This window comes from Clinocottus analis, unplaced genomic scaffold (assembly GCF_023055335.1).
Source record: "Clinocottus analis isolate CAN_PGR_092001 unplaced genomic scaffold, fCliAna1.0.p SCAF_14, whole genome shotgun sequence".
In the NCBI taxonomy this organism is placed as follows: domain Eukaryota; kingdom Metazoa; phylum Chordata; class Actinopteri; order Perciformes; family Cottidae; genus Clinocottus; species Clinocottus analis.
In genome coordinates, this window is record NW_027175865.1 from 14,111,179 (window position 1) to 14,137,195 (window position 26,017).

At 44.4% G+C, this 26,017-nt stretch overlaps 2 protein-coding genes and 1 non-coding gene across 5 annotated transcripts; all 3 read right to left on the reverse strand.

Moving 5' to 3' along the window:
• Positions 1 to 10,766: 10,766 nt before the first annotated feature.
• gmeb1 (glucocorticoid modulatory element binding protein 1) lies at positions 10,767 to 18,778 on the reverse strand. 3 transcript variants are annotated; one of them, XM_068576359.1, is made up of 10 exons: positions 18,731 to 18,778; positions 17,252 to 17,444; positions 16,850 to 16,902; positions 16,618 to 16,733; positions 15,849 to 15,952; positions 14,927 to 15,075; positions 14,391 to 14,516; positions 14,124 to 14,261; positions 13,687 to 13,809; positions 10,767 to 13,315 (listed from the first exon to the last, which is right to left on the reverse strand). In XM_068576359.1, the coding sequence occupies exons 2-10, from the start codon at positions 17,377 to 17,379 to the stop codon at positions 12,468 to 12,470; spliced, it is 1,785 nt and encodes a 594-aa protein (XP_068432460.1). In that variant the 5' UTR covers positions 17,380 to 17,444; positions 18,731 to 18,778; the 3' UTR covers positions 10,767 to 12,467. The 3 variants fall into 3 exon arrangements, with proteins under 3 accessions (XP_068432460.1, XP_068432458.1, XP_068432459.1); XM_068576357.1 differs by having other exon boundaries at positions 13,687 to 13,824; XM_068576358.1 differs by lacking the exon at positions 18,731 to 18,778 and adding an exon at positions 18,545 to 18,586 and having other exon boundaries at positions 13,687 to 13,824.
• Positions 18,779 to 19,341: 563 nt separating this feature from the next.
• On the reverse strand, positions 19,342 to 19,475 carry LOC137785287 (U11 spliceosomal RNA). Its single transcript, XR_011077484.1, has one exon. It is a non-coding gene; the product is annotated as a U11 spliceosomal RNA (small nuclear RNA).
• A 1,163-nt stretch (positions 19,476 to 20,638) lies between these two features.
• Positions 20,639 to 25,920, reverse strand: rab42a (RAB42, member RAS oncogene family a). Its single transcript, XM_068576280.1, has 2 exons — positions 25,627 to 25,920; positions 20,639 to 24,110 (listed from the first exon to the last, which is right to left on the reverse strand). The coding sequence occupies exons 1-2, from the start codon at positions 25,839 to 25,841 to the stop codon at positions 23,672 to 23,674; spliced, it is 654 nt and encodes a 217-aa protein (XP_068432381.1). The 5' UTR covers positions 25,842 to 25,920; the 3' UTR covers positions 20,639 to 23,671.
• Between the last annotated feature and the right edge of the window lie 97 nt (positions 25,921 to 26,017).

Here is a 26,017-nt window from a genome sequence, read left to right on the forward strand (position 1 = left end):
ATAATGCAGACTGAGAAAAACTTGTTAGTGAGGCAGAGTGGAGCTCCCTAACTGTACACGCTGTTAAGTGTGACGGAAATATTCACGCTGCTATTTTACAATCTTAGATTGGAACAGGCTGAGATAGAAACGCTGCGTTTGTGCAGCGGGTAGAAAACAGTCCTGTTTGTGCTTGACTCGTATTTTAATGGGATTAGCGTGACCTTTCTGGTGAAAGTGTTATCTCGTTGCCCATCCTCCGAAACTCTGCAAATCCACTCCAAAGCCCGTGGCTGAAGGTACACGGCGTCATTATGAGTCAATGTTTGCTCTATCGACCGTTGAACTCGTACGACGGACGAATTCAATTGCACTTTCAGTTTTAGTGTGATCTCCAGATATTGTCCGCGAATAGCAACGTCGGTGCTGCGCGGCCTTGAAATCCCAACGCGTTCTACTCCCACGGGGAAATGGAAACAGCAGTGACACAGAAATGACCCTTTCTTTTTGTTGCACACATGTGGTCCCGTCAACAGGCGTCGAGGAGCTGTGTTTAACGTTCCTTTAACCTTAATATATACATTATTGCTCTCGTATGACGATTAAAGCTGCTGACACCGTCTCGGCTGACTGCGTTGTCGTGAAGGCGTAGCACTCGCCCTGCGGTTCGCCCTCAGGCAAACACTGTTAGCTCTGGCAACACCTTCGGCCTAGTTAGAACTGGTAGCGCTGATAGCTATGAGCCGCCACGTTGCGATCAACTGACTCAAATGCTCCCAATCACTGACCCTGCATCTTTAATAGAGATATGTGTGGTGTGCTGACACCTGTGAAGATCCAGGCACTATATGAAACATAATTGGTGTTGGAGGCGTATGACCTGGTTGTGTAACAGGTTTTTGTTTGCATGAAATCTATTAATATAAGCGCGGCACAAATTTGAAAGGCACGTGGACAAAGGCAGCTTTCAGCGGGCAAGAAGAAGAAGAAGAAGAAGAAGAAGAAGAAGAAGAAGAAGAAGAAGAAGAAGAAGAAGAAGAAGAAGCACACACGAAGCAAAAGTTATGAATGTCAGAAGTAAAGTGCAATGACAGAAACAAAGACAGGCCCAAGTTTTGCAGCATCAGGGCAGCATCAGCACCCGTCACAGTGGAATACTGATAGGGGACATGTCGCTTCGGCTTTGAGACTCGGCTTCCCCGGCCTCAGCTCTGCTCAAGCCGCCACCAGCAACCGGGGGGGCCACGGAGACTGGGTACGGGAGAGGGATGGGGGGGTGGGGGGGTCGAGGCGAAAGGCTGCGTCATGCATCTCAATGCAAACCAGGCGCGTCGGCCTGTCAGCCCAGAGAGCCGCCTCTCTTCCCCCAGCTCCCCCAGCCGGTTCGACACTCGTCAGCATTTATTTTCATAAGCCGAGGACCGCCGAGCTGTCAAACGCTGGGCGAGAGCACCACTCACATTTCCTCTTTTTGTACAACTCACACACACACACACACAGAACACAGGAAGTTCCTCTGAGTTTACCATCTTTATTGTCTTGGCAAAGCTCCACTGCCACACACACACACACACACACACGTACACAGCTGTAAGCTTCGGAAACTTGAACATAAAAGGCTTCAAATGTCAGATGTTCACCTCAATCATCCACAGTCGGAGCATTAACAGCTTAAAAAGTATTATCCCCAAGGAGACGGCTGACTTTCAGTCCTCTATCAGCCCTGGCTCATCTCAGCAGGAGGAGGAGAGGCCGTAGTCTCTCACCTGCCACGCCGCACTGGCTAGTTTCTTTATTTTCCCCCAGTTTTTCCCCCCCCCCCCTCCCTATACTTCCATGGGTGTAATTGCGGTATGAGATGGTACTTTGAGCTGAGGCTGTTCTCATCAGCACTGAGCAATTACATATGCCCCCAGGGGTGCTGATAAAAACACACACTGAGAATGAACTCTGCAGTGCCAGGTGATGGCGGGGAGACTACAGCGGGCCCATATTAAACAGAAGCGGGCCCCAGCACGGTGGAGGTGAATACAGATCACTCCCATGGAGGCAAACGCAGCCCAGACAAACACCGGCGAGCCGACAGATCCCCGGTTCCAGACCAGAACTCTGGGCTTTGTCAGTCCGCTGACCTGTGAAAGGAAACCAGCCTCCATCTCCCTCGCCTCATTATAGCGGCCAGCCAGGTTGATCGAATAGCATAACTAAAAATATCAGTCCCTTGTGGTAGCGTGTGTGTGTGTGTGTGTGTGTGTGTGTGTGTGTGTTGAGGGTATTGTTATATAACACCAAAGTATTCACATCAGGTTTTACTATTAGAAGTGCACTTTTATTTGTTTATTCGTATGTATGCCTACACAGTCTAAAATAGCTCAGCTTCATATGAAAAGGCTCGCCATGAAATCTGACATTAAAAGAATATATATAGTTTTTACAGTTTACGCCAACAGAACAAATATCACGGTTTATTTTCGTGCAAACTGCCTGGAGTCACGCACACAAAATGTATTCTTTGTATTTCACGTTTGTTCGAAATATTGTTTGACAAAGAGAAGAAAACAAGGAACAAGACTGTTGAAAGTTTAACAACAAATTTAAACCATAATGCGTTTTCATGCCAAGGGAATACTCAATTCTGATTGGCTGCAGGGCGTCCATTAATTCTTGATAATGGACACATTACAAATGAGTCTGTTCACCGTTCTGAGTGAGTGCTCTGGCTACATGACATGAAAGAAGATTGGACATTTCCATATTGTTATTTATATTTATATTCATGTCCTCGGCTGCTAAGTTGCAGCGATAACACATACTTACAGTTTCCTAATTGAATTTGTTGTTTATATGTTGTTGTTGTTCACATGTTGTTTAATTGATGTTGTTTATATGTTGATATATAAATGACATGTTTATATGTTGTTCTATTCTACATTTTTAACTGCTTTTTTTTTTGCACTTCATTACTTCATCACATTACTTCTGACTTCATCAGACAGAAGATAAATACAATTTCAAGTCTTCTTGATGTTTTCACAGATGGAAGAAGGGACAAATAAAACTGACTTTGACTTTCTCATGGATGGCAGCGGGGGCGCATTCCTCTCCAAATCAGATGAAGTCTGGTCGCAGGCTTCACCGGGGCCTCCGTCAGCAACCAGCTGCTCTTCCATGCTTTTCCATTGATTCCCTCATTCCCAACACCAAACTTTTCACCAAATCAAAGAGTGGTAGGAATCATTCGAGTGCGACCCCGTCTTTGTGATCTACGCCCTCGGTGCTCCAGCATCACACGTCGCATCACGTCACGTCGTTTCCACTCGAAACAGCGCATCGTTTCACACCTCTCGCCTCCGTCAAAGGGTTGACGTTGACGCTCGCTTCCATCAGGCCTTGACGGATGCACCTGTCCTGCCTTTTCGACGTGACGCGCGAGGACGTCCGGGAGTTTATAAAAACACGGAGATGAAGAGGAGCTTATGGGGTGTGACGCTCTGGCGCTTATGAGTCGACTACAAAAGCTGTTTGATGTCGCATGTGCAGTTGGAGATAGCGGGTTTTATGACATCATCTCATAGGGAATGAACAGAGAGGGGTGGTATGCACATCTTCTCTCATTGGACTCCTGTAAGTCTTGAGATAAGTCAGAGTCAAAGCTTTTATAGAAACATAGTACGTCACACGTGTTGCTCGCTAGATTATAGCGAACACCGGCGTGCACAGGCAAGTCAGTTGGTCTACCATTTCAGTGAAGACGGAAACATTTTAACAGCTACGAGATGAATTCCCATCACACGGTGTGATCCCCCCGTACCTTTCTTCTAACGCCAATTTCCACTTCTCCAATGAAATGTCTACTGGCCACGAAAGTTTGCGCCGACGTTCATGTTTCCAAGACGGCGAATCCGACTTTGAAGAGTGCCTGACTTTTCTCTCAGAGTCCCCGTGCGGTTGACATTTGTAGTTTTGAGTGATATGACTCCACAACCTTTCATTTTGCTTGGCACGATATTTGATATATTACCCCCACAGGATGACTTGTAATCACTTTGATTAGGCCTCATCGCCTCCAATAGGTTAAAACTTCTCCAACACTTTGGCCAAATACCCGCAAAACTAAAGGCCTTCCCATCAGCCTCAGCGGTACTTTGTGTTTTCTACTTATTCGCAAATGTTAGGGAGCTAGCTAAGATGCTACTAAACGTTCAACACCTGCTGAAGCTTTTCTTTTCTTCTCTGTTCTGAACTAGTGGCTGGTTCAGTGCCCCACTTTTACCAACAACAATCAATACAGTTTCTTTTCACGTTTTAGAAAACATATCAAATTGATTTTTCTTCTTCTTCTTCTTCTTCTTCTTCTTCTTCTGTCATCTGAAAAGATTTACAGCTCTGTCTGTCTCGCACTCACGTCGTTCATGCTCAGACGTTTTTTTTCAATCAACAGCCTCCAAAAGTACACTGCGAGTATTTTATGGGCACGCTGTGCAAAAAAATAAAAAATAAAACACGTGTACAAAAATACACACGGGCTCACACAGGAATAGCAGCGTTTACAGCTCCTCCGACTGCGCCGCGACTTCAGCAGCGTCCTCGGCTCTCTATCTGCTGTCTCCATCTTATCGGTCTTGACACTGCGGCGCGCACACATTTGTCTTATTTAATTCAAAAATGGGAAGTCCCACTCTGCGGTTGATAGCGTTTTATCTCCTCCGCTTTAACGAGAGAATAAGAGACAGACAAGCCTCGGCTCTTTACGACATCCTCATCCTCCCTCCTCATCAATTTGTTTCTCCACTTAGGCTTCCAACGATAGCGGCCATCAATTTATGAAAATGTTTGGCTCCTGGGACTCCTCTCTCTTCTCCTCTCTCTCTGCTGGTCTCGCCCACTCAGTCCTTGAAATGTATATTCAGAATAACTGCCCATCACCACAACAGCACTCTGCCTCTTCATGTCCTCTGGCTCTTTCAACTCTTCTGGCTCCATTTACCCCGCTGTGCCGGGGCTTTATTTTAATTTATTTTGACCTGCCTGTTGTATTTGTAAGTGCTCGCGCTGAAAGCTAACAAATGGCTGCATCGGTTCATCTTTTTGGGTGAAAAAAAAGAGCCATATTTCACACTTATGTGTCCAGCATCCCATAAAGTTCAGCTCTCCACTTCGCTGATGTGAGGTACACCATTTAAACTGTCTAAAGAAGTCACAAAGATTAACAATCAGCCGAATTTAAAAGCAAAATGACATTTAAAACATAGTTTAAGGCTGCACACCTCATAATAAAGGATTTTAAAAAAAAAGCGCTTATGAGCCCAGTATTGCCGTGATGAATTATCATCTCACAAAGAGGTTTTAATCGAAATGTATTCACTTCAGTGCCTCACAGGGTCATTGTCAAGAAGTCTGGCAGGACGGAGGACAGAGAAGAAGCATATAGTATCTGGCGGTGGGAAGGGATAGATATGTCATAAAAAAAAAAGCAACAATGGTATGGCAGAGGGAAATGATTTATGGTGATGTGGAGCTGCAGCGGGTCTCCAGAAGAGAGGAGCTGGCCTGGCTGGCTGTCTCGCGGGCGAGATAAGAGGAAGCAGATAGGATGTTTCCCTGACAGACAAGGTGACAATCCGGCCTCAGTGTGTGTAAACAACCACGCCGCTATCTCTCCCCGCCCGACGATGGGGTTAACACCTCTGTCCGTCAGCCGGGCTCCCGTCATCGCTCACGGGGCGCTCTCCTGCCCGTCCGCTTGTCAACATGCAGATGGGAAAGTCGCACCTTCTGCTGCTGGCGAGCGCCAACGTGGCTGGCAGAGAGAGGCGATGGGGAGGGCGTGGGCTGCCAGAGTTTTATTAGTTCCCTTCACAGCCTCACTGGCCCAAAAATGGAGGGGGGGGGGGGGAAATGAAAAGGTCAACAATCCTCTTTGTCTGCGCTGTAAACACAGCAGTCCTCAGAGTCAGAAATCCCCTCAAGCAAGACTGAGTGCAGCGTTTGGGATGATACAGTAGTTTGGATTAACATCCCGCCAACAGCTCAGCGTCTTGTGTCAGAAGCTTTGCTCTCAGACTGATGCTGTGGAGTCCCCGCTCAGATGTTCATGCATGGGCTTTAGATGAAATACAACTTTACTTTGGTCTTGTATGCTTCACATTCAGTCGCTATTAGTATCCAATGCCCATGTTTATTCTGTACACGTGACATCTGTTGCTCCTGTCCATCAGGCGGAGAGGGATCCTCCTCTGTTGCTCACCCGAAGGTTTCTTCCCTTTTTTCACATCGGATCAGGGAGTCTTCCCTGATCCGATGTGAGGGCCCGGGACAGGGATGTCGAAGGTGTACAGATTGTAAAACCCTCCGAGGTAAATTTGTAATTTGTGTGTTTGGGGTTATACAAAATAAACTGAATTGAATCAACAGAAGTTTAATAAAGAGGGGTTAAGACTGAAAGCAGTACAGTGCTGGGCTGTGTTGTTGTTTCAGGACCAGTGAGACATTGAAGTCCAGGAAGAACAGACCGGTCTGTGGGTTTGAAGGCTCTGAACAGTGGATTATAATCCCATGAGGGATTTTACAAGTCACATTGCAAAGTAATGCACGTAAAACGTCTTTTGTTGGTCAACGCAGACAACGTCGTATCAGTGTTCCTTTCGTTAAACACGACAAAAAAAGAGATTTACAGGAACCTGTGATGACGAAATGTTTCACATTTTCCGTCAACGGATGAAAACTCAATAAAGTCAAAGACAGACGACTGGGAACTGAATTCCAGAGCAACAAACACCCGATGAGGACGTGTTAAAAGGAGTAACGCTCCTCCAGCGTATCCCCACGACGCAGCTTTCCCATGGACGACACCTGTAACCATGGTGGTTGCACACGTTGAAGATGGCGATGGCTCAAAATGGTTCGCGGGCGTACCGAAACGAGGCGAAAAGATATTTAGTTCCTGTCAACATGAACTAACAAAAATCAAATGAGTAACAATTTGACAAAAACTAAACCACTTTTTTCGGCCAAAGACTAAAATGAGATCAAAGTCAAGCGCCGGGATGAACAGGCGACAATGTTCCAGGGTTTTGTATTTGTTTTGTTGTTGCTTTTCTTTTCCATTCCAGTTCCCTTTCCAAACTAAGTGGTTGGGATATTGTGGGAATGTATTACATGTCATCCCGTGGGGACAATAAAGCAAATATCATGGAAATCCAATTAAAGGTTGTGGAGACGTATCACTCAAAAAAAAAAAACCTGCAAATGTCAACCCCCACGGGGACATGGAGAGAAAAGTCAGCCAATCTCCAAAGCCAGTTTGTAGGATTCATCATCTTGGAATTGGGCTCGTTTGAGATCGTAAAGATATCCCCTCGTGTCTGCGTTTGTCTTTGCTTTAGCGATGTCGGCACGTTCCTCACATGGCAGAAAGGATTTTTGATGAGTTCACATCGCAGCGGATACAAATAACAAAACAGCAAAGTGGTAATTAACCAGAATTAACCTTTTAACATTTGCATTGAGATCCACGGCTGATACGGCTCTGAGAAAATAATCCAGTGTGTCTTTGAACTGTGAGGGGGAAGAAACATGTCTTTCACCCTCTCTGGGCCGCGAGCCGGGCCTTCACCCTCGAACACTAACCTCACAAATAGTAACACCGTCACTACCGTCGGGTATATTTCACCTGATATAATGTACCTGATAAAATATACTTTTCATCAAAACATAATAAAATATAACATGCAAGGCAAATTGAAGTATTCTTCCTTTATGTGACCGTATAGAACAGGTATCATGGGGTGGGGGGCCATGAAAAAAGGGCTCAAAATCGGGTGAAAGATGAGGGAATCGTCAATGAAACATAACTAAAAAGATAAATAATGGAGCTATGAACTCGTTCTTTGGTCCACCCGTTCCTGGGAAATGAAAAGTCTCTCTTCAATGGTAAAATCCATGACATTTATTCACCCTCTATCGCAAACGTGGGGTGAAAGTCAGCCGAAGGCGCGCCCGTTGAGAAAACAGGGATTGGCGCAGAGCGACACGCCTCCTTCAATAACGTCAGTGAGCAGCATGAAGCTACACAACGACTAACAACTCAGACAAAAGCAACACGATTAAAAGTAACCAGACAATCGCACGGGGCGCCATCTATATTTTGACCTGGAAATTGTGTATTGTTACATCAGCTCACCGTATACTACGGAGAGTACAAGATGAAGTGAGGATGGCCTCTGAAACCTCCTGGCAGCCGCTCCAGCCATCACTGCTGCTCTATAATTGGCACTTAAGAGTAATAAGAGAGGTTTAAATCACGCTTAGCTGAGCTTTAAAGAGCTGCTCTTTCACTAAAACGGGCCTGCAGGTGACAATCCACGGATGCCTTTACGGTTTGAATTACAGCTGCAACTAAATTATTATCAATCTTTATTTGAAGGTAATTTTTCATCTCACGAGTGGTTTCATCTATAAAGTGTTAGAGCACGCTCCTAAAGTGGGCGTGACGCCCTCCGATTGCTTGTTTTAGCTGATCAACAGCGCAAAATGCAATTTGCATCAGCATTAGCATCGTCATGGTGAGCATGTTAGCGTTAAAGAGCCCCGAGCCTGGCTCTCGGCGCACTCTCTCACGCTAAATTAATTTAATCATATGAATGTTTCCAGACTTTACAAGTGTTATTAGCCTGAATGGATCAAAGAGTCATTCTGAGGGAGATTTGGTGCTCCGGAAGTTACATCCAATGTTTTGCAAGCCCTGTTCAGTAATATGTTATGAGTTGATTATGTGTCATGTTTTGTTTTTCATCTTGTTGTGCTGCCCCCACGTGGCCAAAATAAATAAATGCGGCTTTAAATAAATAAGTAGTTTTCTTTCCCTCTCAGTTGATTCATTGACTAGTTTCTGTGAAAGTTTAAATGAACCGAGGACGGGTTAGCATCCGCAAATTCAAATATCATCAATTTCAAATTAATTTGTATTGAAAAGTCACTTTTTATTTAAAAGTTGTACCTGTGTTGAAACTTGAAAACAATACCAAACTTAAAAGAAACAAAATAAAAAAATGACCTGTTCCAATTCAAAAAATTGGGCCGAAAAGCAGACAAATGTTATGGTTAGTTCCCCTTGAGTTATTGCATAGTTCCCCGGGATTAAATACCGACAACATCACCGTTTCCTCTGCGTTTGCTGCTGTCGTAACAGGATGCACGTGGAGAGGAGGCTCAGCCTCGCTCGATTCGATCTGGACCAAGCGGGACGTGGACGCACAAGAGGAGAGCAAATGCCAGGCGTGGAAACAAAGGCTTTCGCCTGGCAGTGCTCGTCTCCAGCAGCTGGTCTCGGCCTGATCAGGGCCGGACTCCCCGACCAAAGCTATGGCCCCAAGAGAGCGACGTCAATTGTGCCACTTTGTGCGACTGCCTACTCCAAAATACGTCGTGCAGTTGTGTGACACCACAAGGGGAAATACGTAGAATACATACTCACACATAGTGGGACACACACACACAGGATTTGGAGACAACGCTTTGCAGTCCAAGACTCACGGATGTGAGTTGCGTTCGAGTCCATTCTGAACAAATGTCACCTTAGTTTGAAATTGATGAAACTTGTAAAAGGGTGACAGCCCCGAGCAGGTGATGCCCTCGTAATGATGCGCTTAACCATCCCAGCTCATTAGCAGACTATCGCACAGTCAGCATGTATGGAAAGAGTAAGCAGCCTTATGTAAAGGATTAAAGGCCGCCGTCTGAAAAAGCAAGCTGAAAACACTCACTTATCTCTGTGTCTGTCACTTAATTTATATGTCAAGCGTATGGTTTTTAATCTGCCGGAGTATGATGACAGAGGTTGTTTACGAGCCCGTTTCCCCCCCTGCGATGCTAAAGATAGAGTTCCACGCAGTCCTTCGTGAAAGATACACTGACAACGAGATGTCACGCTTGTGTCTCTATTCTCGGCTCAGCCTGCCATATCCAGGGTGATGCTGGCAGCACGTCGGCCCCGTTGGCCCCTCTTTTCACAGCTTTCCACCACTTTTTCAACCCCGCAGGAGCCTTTGAGACGGTTCCGACACGGAGCAAAATGGTTCTGCTGCCCCTGTTTTTTCTTTGTCCTGTGCACAACATGTGGGGGAAACCAACCCACAGTCCATAGCACACCTCTGTAATTTACTCAAACAGCACATCCCCCTCCCCCCTCATGCCACACAATGACCCCCGCGGTTCAGTTCCTCCACCTCTTAGCCCTCACCTGGCCCCCAGCGGCTTCCCATTCAGCTGCTGATGTCGGGATGTTTTTTTTCTTCTTCTTTTGTGCTCAACCCCACCTACAATCAGTTCATCTAGGTGTCTATTTCAGCCCTCTGGTTTGTGTATGTGGCTGTTTTTGTGCTTGTATAACCAAAATCCTCTCGCCCCCCCCCCCCCCCCCCCCCCCCCCCCCCCCCCCATACAGCCTGTCTGGACGTATTAGGGGCTACAAGAAGAGGGAAATGTAATAACCAGCAGGCCCTGGTGCCCCGTCAGCACGGCTCAGCCTCCAGAAAGACCCGTCCATCACGGACAGCAGCCATGACGGTGCAGATTACGGCGTATACTGCATTAAGCCTGACACATGGAGGAGTCAGAGATTACAGCAGCGGAGCAGTGCCACCATCTCGTCGAGCAGCCGTAACTCTCGTCTCGTTTCAGCAGCAGCCCGTGGTGGAGTGGGCACACAGCGCTCTCTGGTGGTGAAACACTGACACAACTACTCACTTTTTTTTCTGTTTTAATCTGGTATTAAAACACATTACAAAGTCAGTTTGCAAATACCCTCATTTGTTAAATTAAATTATTGGAAATGGACAAGTCTCGAACAGGTTTTTGTTGATGTGAGCATAAATTAATCCATGTTTGCACCTTAAACCGAGCGGCTCATACGTCTTCAGTCTGGAAACTAATAAATATGACGCTACTTTACAAGTGTGAAATACAGGCATACCAAGTTTGACATTAAGTATATATATATATATTTTATATATTGACTTAAACAATCAGCCCAGCAGCTCACACTATCTATCATACTGAGATAAAGCCATAGATGATCACAATGAAATAAAAACAAATCCAATAAAATAATCCATACTATATGGAGTTTGTGAATGAAATCAGGCAGTAAGAAACCACTGAGAGAATAAGTGCATAAGCGATGCCTTTCCAGTGAGAGGAGTTCAGTCTGTTACCATTTAACTATATGAACATACAAAAGTATACAAAAAAAACCACTGCCACACAATGTGGCCAAATTCTAAAGAAATGTATCGATAGCGGGCATTGCTGCAAACGTCCTCCTGTAGCCCTAAAAGGACGCCACGCAGTGCAAAAACAATACAGCTCGGATGCGACATTACGACACAACAGTGCAATTAATCCCATCCTGGAAGTGACGGCAACACTGTTACTGGTAGTGAGTTCGACCGACGGCTGAGGGCCGTGACCGGCGCCTCCCCCTCCGCGTCGGTGCGACAGGACGTGAACTGACGAAATAAATCGCCGGCGCCATCGACTTCGCGGTTGCAGTGCAGTTCTGTTGTCTTGTGGTGGTTGGTGGAGGCTTGAAGGATAATTCCGGATAATTACAACTCAGGTTATTTCTTTGACGTTTTGGCCATTGATTCTGTTCAGTGTTGATGTCATTGTACAGACGAAGGTCATTGAGGACATGTGGGAACACAGCGGCGTCCCGTAAATGAAGTCAGGCGGGGCGAGAAACACGAGCAAGACACGTTGTAAACCGTTTAGAAAGAGTGACTTTAACCGGGGCTCCAGATGTGTTTTGGGGGTTTGAATTGTTTCGTTTTTTATATCAACGACGAAAGTGAGACCAAAATTAAGGTTGGACATCGGGCCCAGAAAACTGTACACCTCCTTAAGCTCTCAATGATTGTTTTTTTGTGTTTATTTCATGTTAGCTAGTTAGTAGACGAGCTACTACTAACCAGTAATATGAGCACAACACCCACAAATCAGGTTTGGCTAACCTGGAGATTTGTTAAAATCCAGTTTTCGTGTTTGCTCCACCTCTCTTCCGTTCAGAAATACTGACACATTCCCACATATGGGACTTGGCGAGTACAACATTATTGTTACAGCTAGATATTACAGCCAAAATTACAAACCTTTGACCCGAGTTGTAAGAAAGCAGAATCATACTTTTAAATTCATATCAAACAGAAGCATACAGTATGTCTTTGTTGTGAGGCCTCTTTGTTTCAATAAAACAAGTTGAGAGACGCATGTACACACACACACACACACACACACACACACACATACACACACACACGCACACGCACACACACGCACACAAAATAATGAAAAATGGCTACCCCTAGAGCTTGGTCTTAGGCCAAGGCAAATTGTGGATTTGGAAATTCGGTGTATTTACAGATTCACAAGTCGGTGACAGCTCAGTACGAGTCCATATCTGCTCCGCTGGATAAAATAGGAGGCGTGTCTCATTGGACCTTGTTTTCTTCCTGAGTGTTTTCTTCTATCACCACTATCTGTACGCCTGACAACTGTCCACTGGCGTCCAGCTGCAGCCCCTGAACCCCCTCAGTCTGCGCCTCCTGCATTTGGCACTGCGTCTCCTCCCCCCCCGCACCCACCGTCACCTCCATCTCGCTCTGGACCATCAGGGTGTCCCCGTCTCCGCCCGACTCCCCGGTCAGCTGCAGCTCCATCACCCCTACCGCCTGCTCCATCGGCGCCGGGTTGATCTCGATGACCGTGTGCTCCTGGCCGGCCTCCACCTCCTGCATCACCTCCTGCTGCACCAGCATGGTGCCGTCCACCACGTGCCCTTCTAGGGGCACTATGTCTGAGCCGCCGGCCTGCTGGCTCAGGTGCAGCAGGTCTACGGGGCTTACCATCGTGCCCAACTGGCTGGAGTCTTGCATGGTGGTGCCCACCAGCGTGAGGCCCGAGGACGGGTGCAAGGTGATTGTGTCCGCTTTTCCGTCTCCGGTCACCATGTAGCGGGTGAAGAACTGCGAGCCGGCGGGGAGCAGGGTGACCGTGTTGGACGACTGGCCCAGGGAGGCCATGGGCAGGCCCGCCATGGTGAACGGCTGACCCACAGAGGACAGCGAGATGGGGGAGAGAACGGTGAACTGCTGGGGCTGCATGACAGCCTGTTGATTGATGGGGGAGGTCAGGAGGGTCGTCGTGGAGGTGGGCCTCTGCAGGCGAGGTCGTTTGGTCTGGCGCTTGGTGGGAGTTTTGTTTTTGGCAGGCTGCGGGCAGGAAAAGAGAGCTCGCACCTGCTGCTGCTTCCTCTGTTCTTCCAATTGCACCTCCAGGTCTACACAGAGCACAGAAGAAAAAGTTTTTTTTTAATCTCTATAAAATGTTATTCTCCAACGACTGACAAAAGAACACGCATAACAGTGACTGCGTGACACGCGCACCAATATCCCAATGTTATGAGAATACATTAAATTTGATTCGTGTCATGTAAACATAATATTCCATGGAGGATGTTTGAGGCCTTATTCAGAATGGAGAACTTTTCGTTTAAGACATGTGGGATTTGCCGTTCTTATTCTGCTTTTGGGAGCCTTCTTTGAACATGTTTAAAGTGTATTCTGGAATAATGTGCATCTCAATTACAACGTGAAACATGGTCAATGTGGCAGCTGCTGAAGAGGACCCTTGTTTTTGTGTTGTACTCACTGCTGAGCGTGCTGAGGACTTGCTCCTGGCTGGGATCCGTCTGGTGCCTCCTCTTCTCCAGCGTGTTCTTGACCGAGTCGAGCAGGCCGAACACTTGGGCGAGGTTACTGAGCACCGCCACCTCTACCAGACAGGAATCTGGGATCAGTGCGGCAATCAATCAAAAGGGTCACTCGGTCAGTCAGAGCGGAGGAACAAATTCAGCTCTTGACAAATGAATCATTAAGTACTCGGTCAGAATTGTTACACACAAAAAAACAACAGTCGCCCTTCTGTTGGGTTTTTAATCCGTTCGCTTCCAACTGCAGCTGAATTTGCTCCTTCTTTCCATTCGTTTTGTGGGTTGGTGCACCGTCGAGCGAGCCTCAAGTCCTGCATATGGTCTGTTTGGGAGGATGCTGTGCCTGCAGCCAGTACACATTAGCGTTGTTCCGTACCTGTGTCCTGTAGGCTAGCGGGCTCCCTGCGCTGCTGCACGCCGTTCAGCAGCTCCACCAGCTCCGTGCTGATGTTGGTCACCACTTCACCCAGCAAGCCCACATCAGCGATGCCCTTCCAGAAGTTCAGCGTGTCCTCTGTGGATCAACAGACAACACACACGCAAGTCTCAGTCGCTGGCGTGCGCTGCGTTTGCGGGCGTTGGATCTCCGACTGCATTTGTCGTTATCGTGAAGTGAATTGTGTGCATGTGTGCTCTTTCTGACCTGAGATCTCATTCGATTCCTTCTTCTCTGCCGCCTCCAGCGAGTTTGAAATCCAGTCAATCTTCCCGCTCAGAACCTCTCCTCTGTCTTCGCCCACTGTCCCGCCGTTACCCATGACCACCTGAGCTGCAATTTACACAAAACACCACACAGAAATTTAAGGAAAAATTGGCAGTTGTGCCAGTAGGTTTTAATCGATGTGTCACAGGAAGGAAGTCAGTCTAACATGATGACGTATGAAGAGTGCAGCATGTCAAGGAATCAGCTAATGCTTGCATGACAAAGTCAAGTAAAAGTCTAACACAGCAGAAATATAAATGGCACAAGGGTACAAATTTTATTTTCCCACTTTACCAAGAAGAATCACAAGATATGTCATCATTTAGAACTGCATTGCAGTCTCTTTTAAGCAAATCTGCCTAAAAAAAATGTTGTTTTTTTTTTAAATTTACTCATAATATGACTGATCAATTAAGCAAAAAAAAAGAAAATAGTCTGGTATTGATTGGTGAAGCATGACCTCGGTGTGTTCTCACCTTGAGAGGATGTGGGCGTGGTCAGTCCAGAGCCGTCAGGAGGGAACCGCGTGTTGTTGATTAGAAGGTCAAACTTGGTGCTGCGACACGTGTTGGTGCACAGTGTGCTGTGCTGGTAGAAGTCCAGCTGACCAGAATCCATCATTTTTCTGGAGAGCAGAAGTCATGAAGGGTTTCAAACAGTGAGTAAAATGGAAGAATAAAACTAATCTAGAATCGGAGAAAGGAATATAATATGCAAATCTGAGAGACACAGAGCAACATTATCATATATTGAAAGTAGGGATGCACAGATGCCAATACTGAATCAGGTTTTATAGACTCAAACAGCTGGGTTGTGTATCACAAACAATGTACGATCAAGTCAGTCAGTCAGTCATAATAATAATAATAAATAACATAGAATTACATTTACATCCATGTTTTTATGCTTTACATTTTGTTTTTTTCCAATTCTTTGTGGGTTCATCACTTCATAAAAACACCTTTCATATTAAGGTCATTTTAAACTAAAGAAGAACCAGGTTAGCTGTAATACCTGTTCATCACATAAAGTATTCATAAAGGATGCAGTAAGTAGGCAATCCTGAATGATATTTTTTTGGTCATCTATCAAAGAGTAATGGAAGGTTTATTCAAAAGCCAAGGTGAGTATTTTCATTTAATTTACAGCTCAGAAGTGATAAATTGACGTTGAGTTAATTCACTTGTACAAAGTCACACGGAATATAGTCATCGTTTTAAAATATTTATTTAAGATGTATGAGTCACATCTCTGCCTGTCACATCAGCAAAATAACTTTTGTAAAGGTTTGCTGGCAGGCTATAATACATTATAATTTAGTGTAGTGTGCACCCAACTAGAACTCAGAATATTAAAATATGGATTTTTGTTCACTGATCCAAATATAAGTCCTCTCACCGTAGCATGACTCCACCCATCCTGATGGCTCTCTTCCAGTCTTTCAGAGTGGCTTTTCCAGAAATGTGCACAAACTGCTTCGGGCTGATCAGCTGGTCGTCATACTGGCGGAAAGAGGAATACCAAAACCATATTGATGTGCAGTGCAGAGGGCAAAACAGCAGAAAAAATATGTACGTAAAATATTTCTTTGCGGATGCTAGACTTCACGTGAAGAACATAATCAATGCGCATACGATACTTTAGAAATTGGTATGTTGAATACCAGCATGCAGTATAAAGAAAGTATAAAACTAAATTTCCTTTGCTGAGGACATGTTTTGTGTAGAACTGTGCACTACATAATGATTACTGATGATAAAAAATATTCTATCACTGTGGATACTATATGCTACCACAGTAAAGTATGTTCTACATAATAATGTTGACAGTTGGGATACAAGTATAATGTTCGTTACTATTTTGTGTCAACAGGAAATGCTACAAGGCATGCGGCAAAAAAAAAACTTCACTTTCGTTTCTTGGTTGTTGCCCTGAGTTGCAGCAAAACTTTTTCGTCCACATGTTCCTGGTATAAAAGCGACATATCAGCGCTGTGTTGAATTGTGTCAATCAACTGCACGATTAAATAAAAATCAGGTTTTCGGGGAGTTAGTCCGGTAGCGGAATAGTTTTCACTCAAATATAAAAGCATATAGATGTTTTTTTAAAGACCAATGATGAAACCTTGCTGCAGTTGCAGACTTTATAAAAAAAAAAGAATACCCACCTTCACACATTTCACATTGATTCCTGGGCATACAAATTTCTTCACCAGCAACAGGGCTTTACTGTCGCCACATGTTATGGGACAGCCAATTTCAACGTTGTCTCCATCAGCTTGTTCTAGAAGAACGAGAAGACACACACAGCGGTTGAACCCGAGGAGGCTGGTGGGAAGTGAGCTTTTGGTAATGTGATGTGCAAAAACGTGTCCAAATATTATCCTGTGAGTAAATTACCTGGATGTGCTTCAACGGTCATGACAGCTGCGTCTGTTTCAGCTGATTCCTCCCTAGAGAGAAAACGGTTTGCATTTTCACATTTCTTTCTCTGTAGTATAGCAGTAAACTATCTGTCTTTATATAAATATCTACTTTAGCCAAGTGTGTAAGTTATGTGTATTCATGCAGACATCAAATACCAAGGATGCAATAACAACTTTGGTTGCAAATGCAACCCACATGGTAAAGTTCCTATTGTTACATGCGTCCCCTTCAACCCGTGTCTCGCGCTCTCACTGGCTGGCGCTCCCTGACAGACTTCCCGACAGGCCCAGATGTTTAGCACGCTTGATATCTGGAATGAGTCGGCGACGAACTGACGCGGCAGCTGCGATTGTTGAGTTTGTATTCGGTACATACCCAGTGGTGATTGGCTGAAGCTGGAGGATGACCTGAGTCTTGTTAGGGTCATCTGTGTCTCCCTCGCCCTCGCCCTTCACCATCACCACCTCCGCCATGGACACCGTGACCTCGTCGGTGGTCGCCATCACACTCAGAGTAGATTACAGAGAGGGGCTGCTTTCATACGACAGCTATCCAGGAGTTTGTTCATCTGAAATAAAGGATGTGTGTATTTAAAAAAGAAACATAATTGCACCATGACATGGCTGGAAATCAGAGCCAAAAATCTTATTTTAATAGCTTTGCATTTAGAACCCAAGTGCACTACATGGGCATGAATGCATGTAGCATAGTTTAAATAAAACGTAATGCAGCCTTCTGTCAGAGTGGTTTCGGTGAGGATGAAGAAAACCAGAAACCAATCTTGATTTAGAAATATGTCATTTAAATGTTAATGTTATCTTGAGAGCTGAGAAACAGTGGCCACCACTTGATCAATACGTAAACAAAAAAAATGCAATTAATCAATATCCCCTAAAATAACTTTATATACTTTATTTTTTCAAAACATTGAGCTTTTGGTTTCAATAACATTTCGTACTTCAAAAACGGTACGACCAACCCAACATTTCTTCAGTGTGTGTGAACTAACGCGAGCAAAACAAACTTACATTACATTATTTATTTTTCGAAGTGTGCACACAATCTACAATAATCAGAATACCATCTGGACTGGTGCATTATCATAAACCGGGTAACGTTAGCTATGGATGGAAATTGACAAAACAGTCACATTTTTTTATTATATATATTTTTTTAATCTGTCAGATTTCTGAGAAAAATGTAACGGTATCGATGAAGCCTCGCGCATTAGTGGACAGAACCCGCGGTTTTGCTTGTTTCAGGGAGACGCTAACTAACTGCAGGGGATAGTGGGCCCTTCACGGTCACACTTGAGCTCATTTCACCCGTTTCGTTGCGGTTAAAAACACTCCTATTCTCTCAAAGTTAAACCATATCACGGCCGCCGTTGGGCAGCCAACTGCTTTTCTTTCGGGGGGCTGTAGAAATCCACACAACGAGTCAGACTCGGCTCGGCGGTGGCCATTGTGGCTCAAGCAAGGGCGTAACTTAATATGTGGCAACCCGGAGAATAGTGTGAACTATACTGCCCGAGACGGGGGTAAAGCTTTGCATTTACAGTGTGACGGTTACGTGCCGCTTGTCTCTGAACCTTACGTCCCTTCGTAACTCTGCATTTTAACTCTCGCTCCCCCTCAAAATGACGTCTCCCTGTGCGGCGGCACGTACGGCAAACAACGGCACGGCGGCGGCGTTGCCCCTCCATTCTGTTGCGAGCCCGGCCGGCATGAGCCCCATCACGCGAATACACCCGAAAACCCCGGCCCAAAACGACCGCCGGTGTCGTGGGATCGGTGGGTGATTCGCAACCGAGTATATTTACAGTCACGTAGCAATAAAATAGCTCGTCCTTACCGTTTTATGGAGAGAAAACGCAGCCCTAGATTGAGGAGAGCTGGGGCGCATGCGCACTTCGCAGATGTAGCTTGACTTCCTGCAGAACAGCGCTCGCCTTGTTACCACGCTCTTGTAAAACCTGACAAAATTCACCGAGAACTCATTGCAGTGACTGAAGTATCTGCGTTAAATGTAAGCGAGTACAAAGTGCTTCATATTTAGCGACACTTTCTGTCTTTATGTGTGTTGTTTACTCGGATGCAGCTGTGCTTGTAGCCGACGTAGTGTCACGGTGAAGTACTGTCTGAAGCCTTCTAATAAACTGTTTGCTATGTTGAATACTTGAGCATTATTCGGTGTTGTAGCTTCGATGGTCTTACATGTGAAGCATAACCCCAACCGATGGCGATGAGTAAATTGACATAAAGTTGCTGTTTTCCACTCAAGAGTTGACAACATCGCGCTGCTCGGTGATCTCAAGCCTGCTTCAACAACGTGAAAATCACCGAGCTCATTCCGGAAAGTTGATCGTAGTTTGAGGTGTATTTTATATAGGTTTAACAAAAAAAGAGGGACGGTGTCACTCTTTTAGTATGTTGGAAACAGTTTTTTCTTTGCACACATGAAGACGGGGCGCCAGGACAAGCGGTCACTAGCAGCCCCTGGGTTAAAAATTATGCTTCCGAAATCTCTTGATGGCGATTCCGCAGAGGGGGTGGTTATCCCCACCCCTCCTGTGCCAAACATAGCAGAAGCCCTTTTTAACGAGACCATGAACATCACACGTACTCATCCATGGCAACACGTCCCTCACTCAGAGGTTTGAGAGCTGGGACGATACGTCCGTGTACAAGTGTTTTTGTGAGTTGTGCAATAGCCATACACGAAGGCTGTTCTTATTCGATATATACAGTCACTGGTAAATGATTTTCGGAATTTTAATTGTTTGTTTTGATTGTTGAATGTGTAAAATTGGTCATCGAAGAGGATCATGGGTAAAGAGGCGGGGCTAAAGAAAACTGTTTGCAAAGCGCACTTCCAAGGGGTGTTGCGTTCATGTAATGTGGGAAAATCAAGGCGAACCTAGAAAACCATAGCATGTTTATTGCGTGTTGACAGAGATTTAATGTTAAACTATCACAAATGAATCCATTTTGGCTGTTTTTTCTCAATAAGTCTTAATCCACATAAAATATGATGTAATAAAAAAAAACAGATGGAGGGCTCTAGACAGCATTTTAGAAATAATAAAGTTATAGCTCACATCTGAATTATATTGTTTTCCTATGGAAACATTCCTTTATTATATTGCCATTACAATAGAGTTGTCAAATTGAATTTAACATTTTATCTAAAATAATGTCAGTTAGCCTTTGTGGTTGTCCTTAAGGAATATGTTGTAGTTAAGTATAAACTTGTTTTATGTTGAGAAAAAGTCCAAATTCTGAAATACAACCCATAAAACATACTTTGGAGACACACAGCAGCAAAAAAATTAATGCTGCTAAAATAATTGCAAATATCATCAATTATAGCGATCATAAACTCATAATATTCTTGATACAGGCCACACTGTCAACAGAGATATTACAAACCTTTAATTTATATGACATGTATTGCCAAACTATGGGCAGCTGCTATTTAAGTTGTGTTTGTATATTTTCTTTTCTTCCCACTGAACCTGATTGTAACAATATCTCACTATCAGCAACTAAATCTAATCATGCCTATAATGTAAGTCTTGTTTTTGATAAACAGTGACATGTGATGACATGGCAATGTACAAATTTTTATCACAATTAATATATTAGAATGGCAAATTCAAGGTTGTGATAATCCTCTGTCAGTCAGAAGAAGGTACCAACCCCGATAGGGGTTTTAAAAAAAAACATAACTAACAAACTTTGAGTCCAAACATCATTCATTGTACATCTATTTATTTTTGTAACCAATCAATAAAATCACATTAAATATAAAATAAATAACATTTATTCAGTAAAGCTGTGAAATGTGACCAATAGGGATCAAGAGCTGAACAGTTTTGTGCTATTGTACCATCCAAACATCGGCTGATGTTTTGTGGTACAGAAGCCCTATTAGGTTGGTTTAATCAAACCTGTGAACAACATAACAAGTACACCGTTTAAGACACAATCCAACATTTTGGGAAATTCCTTTACATATTTTCTTTCTAAGCGATGAACTGTGTGGCTGGAGCCAAGTTGTGGTTAGCCTAGCTTAGCATAGAGAGCAAAAGCAGAGGCTTTTTACATGTGTTTTAAATATGCCTTTTAACACATATAAAGCTCACCAATTACCCACTTTATCTTGTCTGGTTAACCATGTAAAATGTAAATTCGTAAATTTGTGGTTTCGCAGGGATTTACAATCTGGAACTATTTGCTGACGAGGAACAGTTCGTCCATCCACACATTACTGATTTCCTTTAGTGAGCACAGGTTTTAGTATAGGTGTCTGTCCAAGCACAATGGTACTAAAAAGCTGGCGACGAGAGTGGTATCAATCTTCTCAACTAATTCCCAGAAAGAAATCAAATAAAGGTATTTCCCAAAATGTCAAACTACTCCTTTAAGATTACAGCGAGAGAGTGGCTGGATCTGGACTGTTGGTCGGCCACCATCATTACCACGGTCATTACACACGATGGTCACGATTTGTTGTACTACAAATGCTGTCGTATATAGTATTACTATTATCTTATGTATCACTATACTATTAACAGTTGATTAGTTGACACGTGTTTATTCCCATAAAGTCACTCTTTGAAAAGTCATTGAAAAGACGTTGAAAAGACTTTGAGACTTCCATCTTTGCAATGTGCAGTGCATTGGGCCTTTCTGGCTGCAGTGCTCAGAATTAGGAATCATGCTTACTGGAGAACAGTTGGCTTACGGCACAGTTTTAACATACAAACTCAAACAATTAACATACAATTTAACCCTGTTGAGATAAGAGACAAAGGTGAGAACGTTTGTACAGCATTAAACAGTCAGGCTGGTTGTCATTCAGTTAGATTTTAAGATTTCGAATGAAGTCCTCACTTTTGATAGCTTTCAGGACTTATTTCAACATTTCAATAAATATGTTAGGTTGCTGTCTTTGAGCAAGATGAAAAGATTTATACCAGTCTCATGTCTGTGCATTAGGACAGAAGAAGAATAACAAAAGGGCTAGCCTAGCTTAGCATGAAGACTGGAAGCAGAGAGAAAAAGGAAGATTCAAACATGTCCACAAAAACCTGTAAAGATCATCAAATAGCACGCTGCATCCTGTTTGTTTAATTTGTACCCAAACAGTGCTACACTTGACACAAACCTTGCTCAAGTCATTGACACAAGGAAGTCAACACAGCACCATATGTTGTTTTTAGATTTCTGTTTGTGTCCAGAATAAAAAAAAAGTCAAGATACAATGTGTTTATTCTTGAACCTCAGACGTGCTGCTGGAGATAAACTATGGAGAGCGAGCTGTTCATCCAATGCTAAGCTGGGCTAATGACACGTAACGCACAGAAATGAGACAGATACACATTTTCTTATCCACTTCTGGGAAAGCTGCCGACCACCCAAAATGTTGAACTATTCTTCGAAGGCCCTACAACAATCAAATCAAACATTTTGGAAGGAAGGAAACATTAGTGAGAGGGGCAAAGATGTACGGCAAAGGTTTCTTTGCCAAAACCCAATCCAGGGTGCTTTCATGTCATGTTACCTGTCGAACCGGCTGAACTGTGGTGGGTTTGAGGGCTGCAATAATAATTTCTAAAAGAAATGTGAACTATAGCTTTTGCAAGTGTATGCTGCCATATAAACATGACATCCCAAGTTTGTTAATTTTTTAGGGCTGACTTTTCTCCATAAAACTTAAACCAAAATCCCCGACTGATACCTCTGGATCACAGCATGAACTACAGGCCCACAAAAGCAGCACACATATCCACATATGGATGGAATGAGTTGGCATCCGTCATCGGCTCAGGCTGGATTGTAATATTATTGTTTTTGTGAATTAGGCTTTGAACAAAAGAAACAGCAGTTTCTTCCTCTTTTTTCACACCTTTTTGACTGTTAATGAAGTCATTACAGATGTGTTGACTGAGAGGTAAAACACTCAATGTCTTACTCCTGTTGATGCTATGATACAAATGCCTAAAGGCCACCTACTCTAATTACAATGGCCTGTCTTTAAGTCTACATCTTAATATTTTTTTTTACTTTTTTTAAACTTTTTTTTGACAGAAGCCTTACTCATCTATTCACATAAAAAGGTTTAAGTCAGTTTGGCGTTAGTGCACATAGCTTACAGTAGCAGGAGGAGCACAATGATAAAATATGGTGACACTTACTGAAGAGTGCCCATGTCTCCATCCACACTATCAATTAAATAGCTTTGAGTGACCTTATAGCTTTCATCTCTATAGATTTCATTATTATTTACAATATTACTGTCACAAATGATTGCAGACAAAGCATCGCACAAACTTGGACAGATAGAAACCCACAACAGTGCTCTGTGAAATGAAGCTGTGTCTTCAGTATACTCAGCAGTCCACTGGCTCCAGGGCTGTAAAAAGCAGTATTGGCAACGCTCTAAGAACTATGATCTGATCACCTCTGCACACTTGTGTCATTCGAACCTAACAAGGTCCAAAACCGCTCAGCTCATGCTGCACCACATGTCTTTAGAGAGAACAAAAAAAAAACTTGCCTGTTTAGATACATATCAGGATATAGTATGCCCCCCCACCCTCTGGCTAGAAAAGAACCCCAATTGTGAGAATAACCCACACAGAGAGGGCACGACGCACAAGGTGAGGAAGTGATGGATGGTGATATCACAGGGTGCTGAGCCTGAGTGACTTGGTTTCGATGGACAACTGTGAGACGAGGGTGACCTCTTGGTGTGACAGGACAGTGTTTGGACACAGAGAGTTCACAGTCAGCAGTGGCAGCCCCTTTCGGGGACGGCGGTCGCCAGCTCGTCCTCATCGGTCGGGTAGAGGACCTTGGCGGTGAGGCCGCTCTTGACCCCGTCCCAGCCGTCGCGGGTGACGATCTCGCCCATGTTCATCAGCTCGTAGATGTCCTTCGTCAGCAGCTCGAAGGCCCGGTCCACGTTGACGTTGCACTTGGCCGACGTCTCCACGTAGCGGATGCCCAGCTCGGCCGCCAGATGCTCCGCCTCGTCCCGGCTTACCTTGCGGTCCTTGTTGAGGTCGCTCTTGTGGCCAATGAGGATGTAGACCATGTGGTGGGGCAGGATGTGCTCACTCACCTCCTTGTGCCACTCCTTCACATGGTCAAAGGTCTTGCGACTGGTGAGGTCGAAGACCAAAAGCCCGCCCACGGAGTTACGGTAGTAGGATGTTGTGATGGACCTGATGGGCAAATTAATGAAATGTTAGGGATTTAAGGTTAAATCATCTTGATTGAGGCACTTTTGAACATCTTGGACACACAACTGGGCCCTGCCAGCAAAGACTTTTCCACTATCCTGATTGTATGTAGGGTCCGAAGCTATCTGAGGTCTTTTGGAGAAGGTCTCAGGTCAGTAGAGAAAAGTCTGAAGTAATATAAGAACAGTCTAAGTCAAGTCTCCTTGAGCTGAATACATGTTCATGGTATATCAGATAGACAGAATTATAAGGGTTTCAAGTCACAAGTCACATATACAAGTCAGGTCTCAAGTCTCAAGTTTCTTACTCAAACCTCAATTCGCAGAAAGTGAAGCTAAGTCTTTCAGGTCACTGAATGCCGACCACTGAAAAAAACACTGCATTTGAAAATGTTCCCATCAAAAGGTGTTTAACTAAGTCTCTTCAATTAGATGTAACCATTCAGTCATTGTATATTTAGGCCAGACTGTCTGTCCCTGTCCTGTCTGTCGTTATTGTTCTGCAATGAAATATCAAGTTTGTCATGTTCCCGTTTATATTTTCTAATGTCAATGTATTTAGGCATTTGCATAGATTAAATAGGCTTATAAAGGTATTACAGGTAGATAGACAATGCACCTTTATAAGACAGGGCCTCAACATGTGATAATAACCCTGCTGTGAATTAATAGTGATATTGAAGTAAGCTGAATTTAATTAAAATGAATCCCATTACCTCAAACTAGACAATGTGTGTGACTCATTGGGCCCCCTAAAGGTCTCTGGCCCAGAGCTGTTGCCCCCCTTTCTCCCTTCCCCCAGCGTACCACAATTCCCACAAATCCTAATCTGTGCCACATGACAGTTTATAAATTGATGATTGATGATTTCACAAAACACTTCTCAGAGTCAGTTATAAGACAGAAGTGAAAGTGTGGTGAAGCCTGAAGGAAAACACCCTCTGAAGATGTGCCTTCAAAAGGAAAAGCAGATCTAAGAGCAGAGCTGCTGCTGCACACACACACAGCAGTGCTTTAAAGGAAATTATCCCTGACAGCTAGAACACATGAAACAGAACAAGCAACAGGGCAGATGAATGCAAAACAAACGAAAGAATAGAGTTAACATCCTCGAGTGGGAGACTGTGGATTCAGTATCCCATTGAATCAAACCGGGGCCTAAATATGAGGAGGCTGCCCATCATCCGTGAATGAATGCAATGATGCAGCTCCATTTTCAGTATTATATAGGCCAGGACATCATAGGATCGAGGCCTATATAATCTCCTCCTGACCCTTTTCTCCACTGTCCACACTTTACTTCATTACATGACAACGAGCGTCGGAAAAGCCTTCCTTTAATTTTAAAGGGGTTTCGTGTTTTACAATAGCAGCAGAAACACGCGACAGCGAACTAAGGCCTCTCCCGTTATTCCACGATAAATATCTCCGGTCGCTGCATTCAACCCGAGATACATTTTTGTTTGAGCTATGCTTTTTTTTTTTTTACTCCGGTATACCTGAATCGTTCCTGACCAGCCGTGTCCCAGAGCTGAAGCTTTATCTTCACCCCCGGTTCGAGGTCGAGCGAGCGGGCATAGAAATCCACGCCGACCGTCGGATCCGCCACATCACTGTAGATTCCGTCCGTGAAGCGTTTCAGCAGCGACGACTTCCCCACCGTCGAATCCCCGAGTAAAATGATTCGGAACTGGTATTGCCACAAAATATCCATGGCATGACTAGAGAAGAGGGGATACCAGCGGAGTGCGTGTACGTGTGTGTGTGAGAAACAAAGCCCTGTGCACGGCGTGTTTACATGAAGCCCCGGCTGCTGCTGCTGCTGCTGCTGCTGCTGCCGCGTCTCCTGCTGCTGCCTTGCCTTCTGCTCAGGAAGGAGAGACGCGCGGT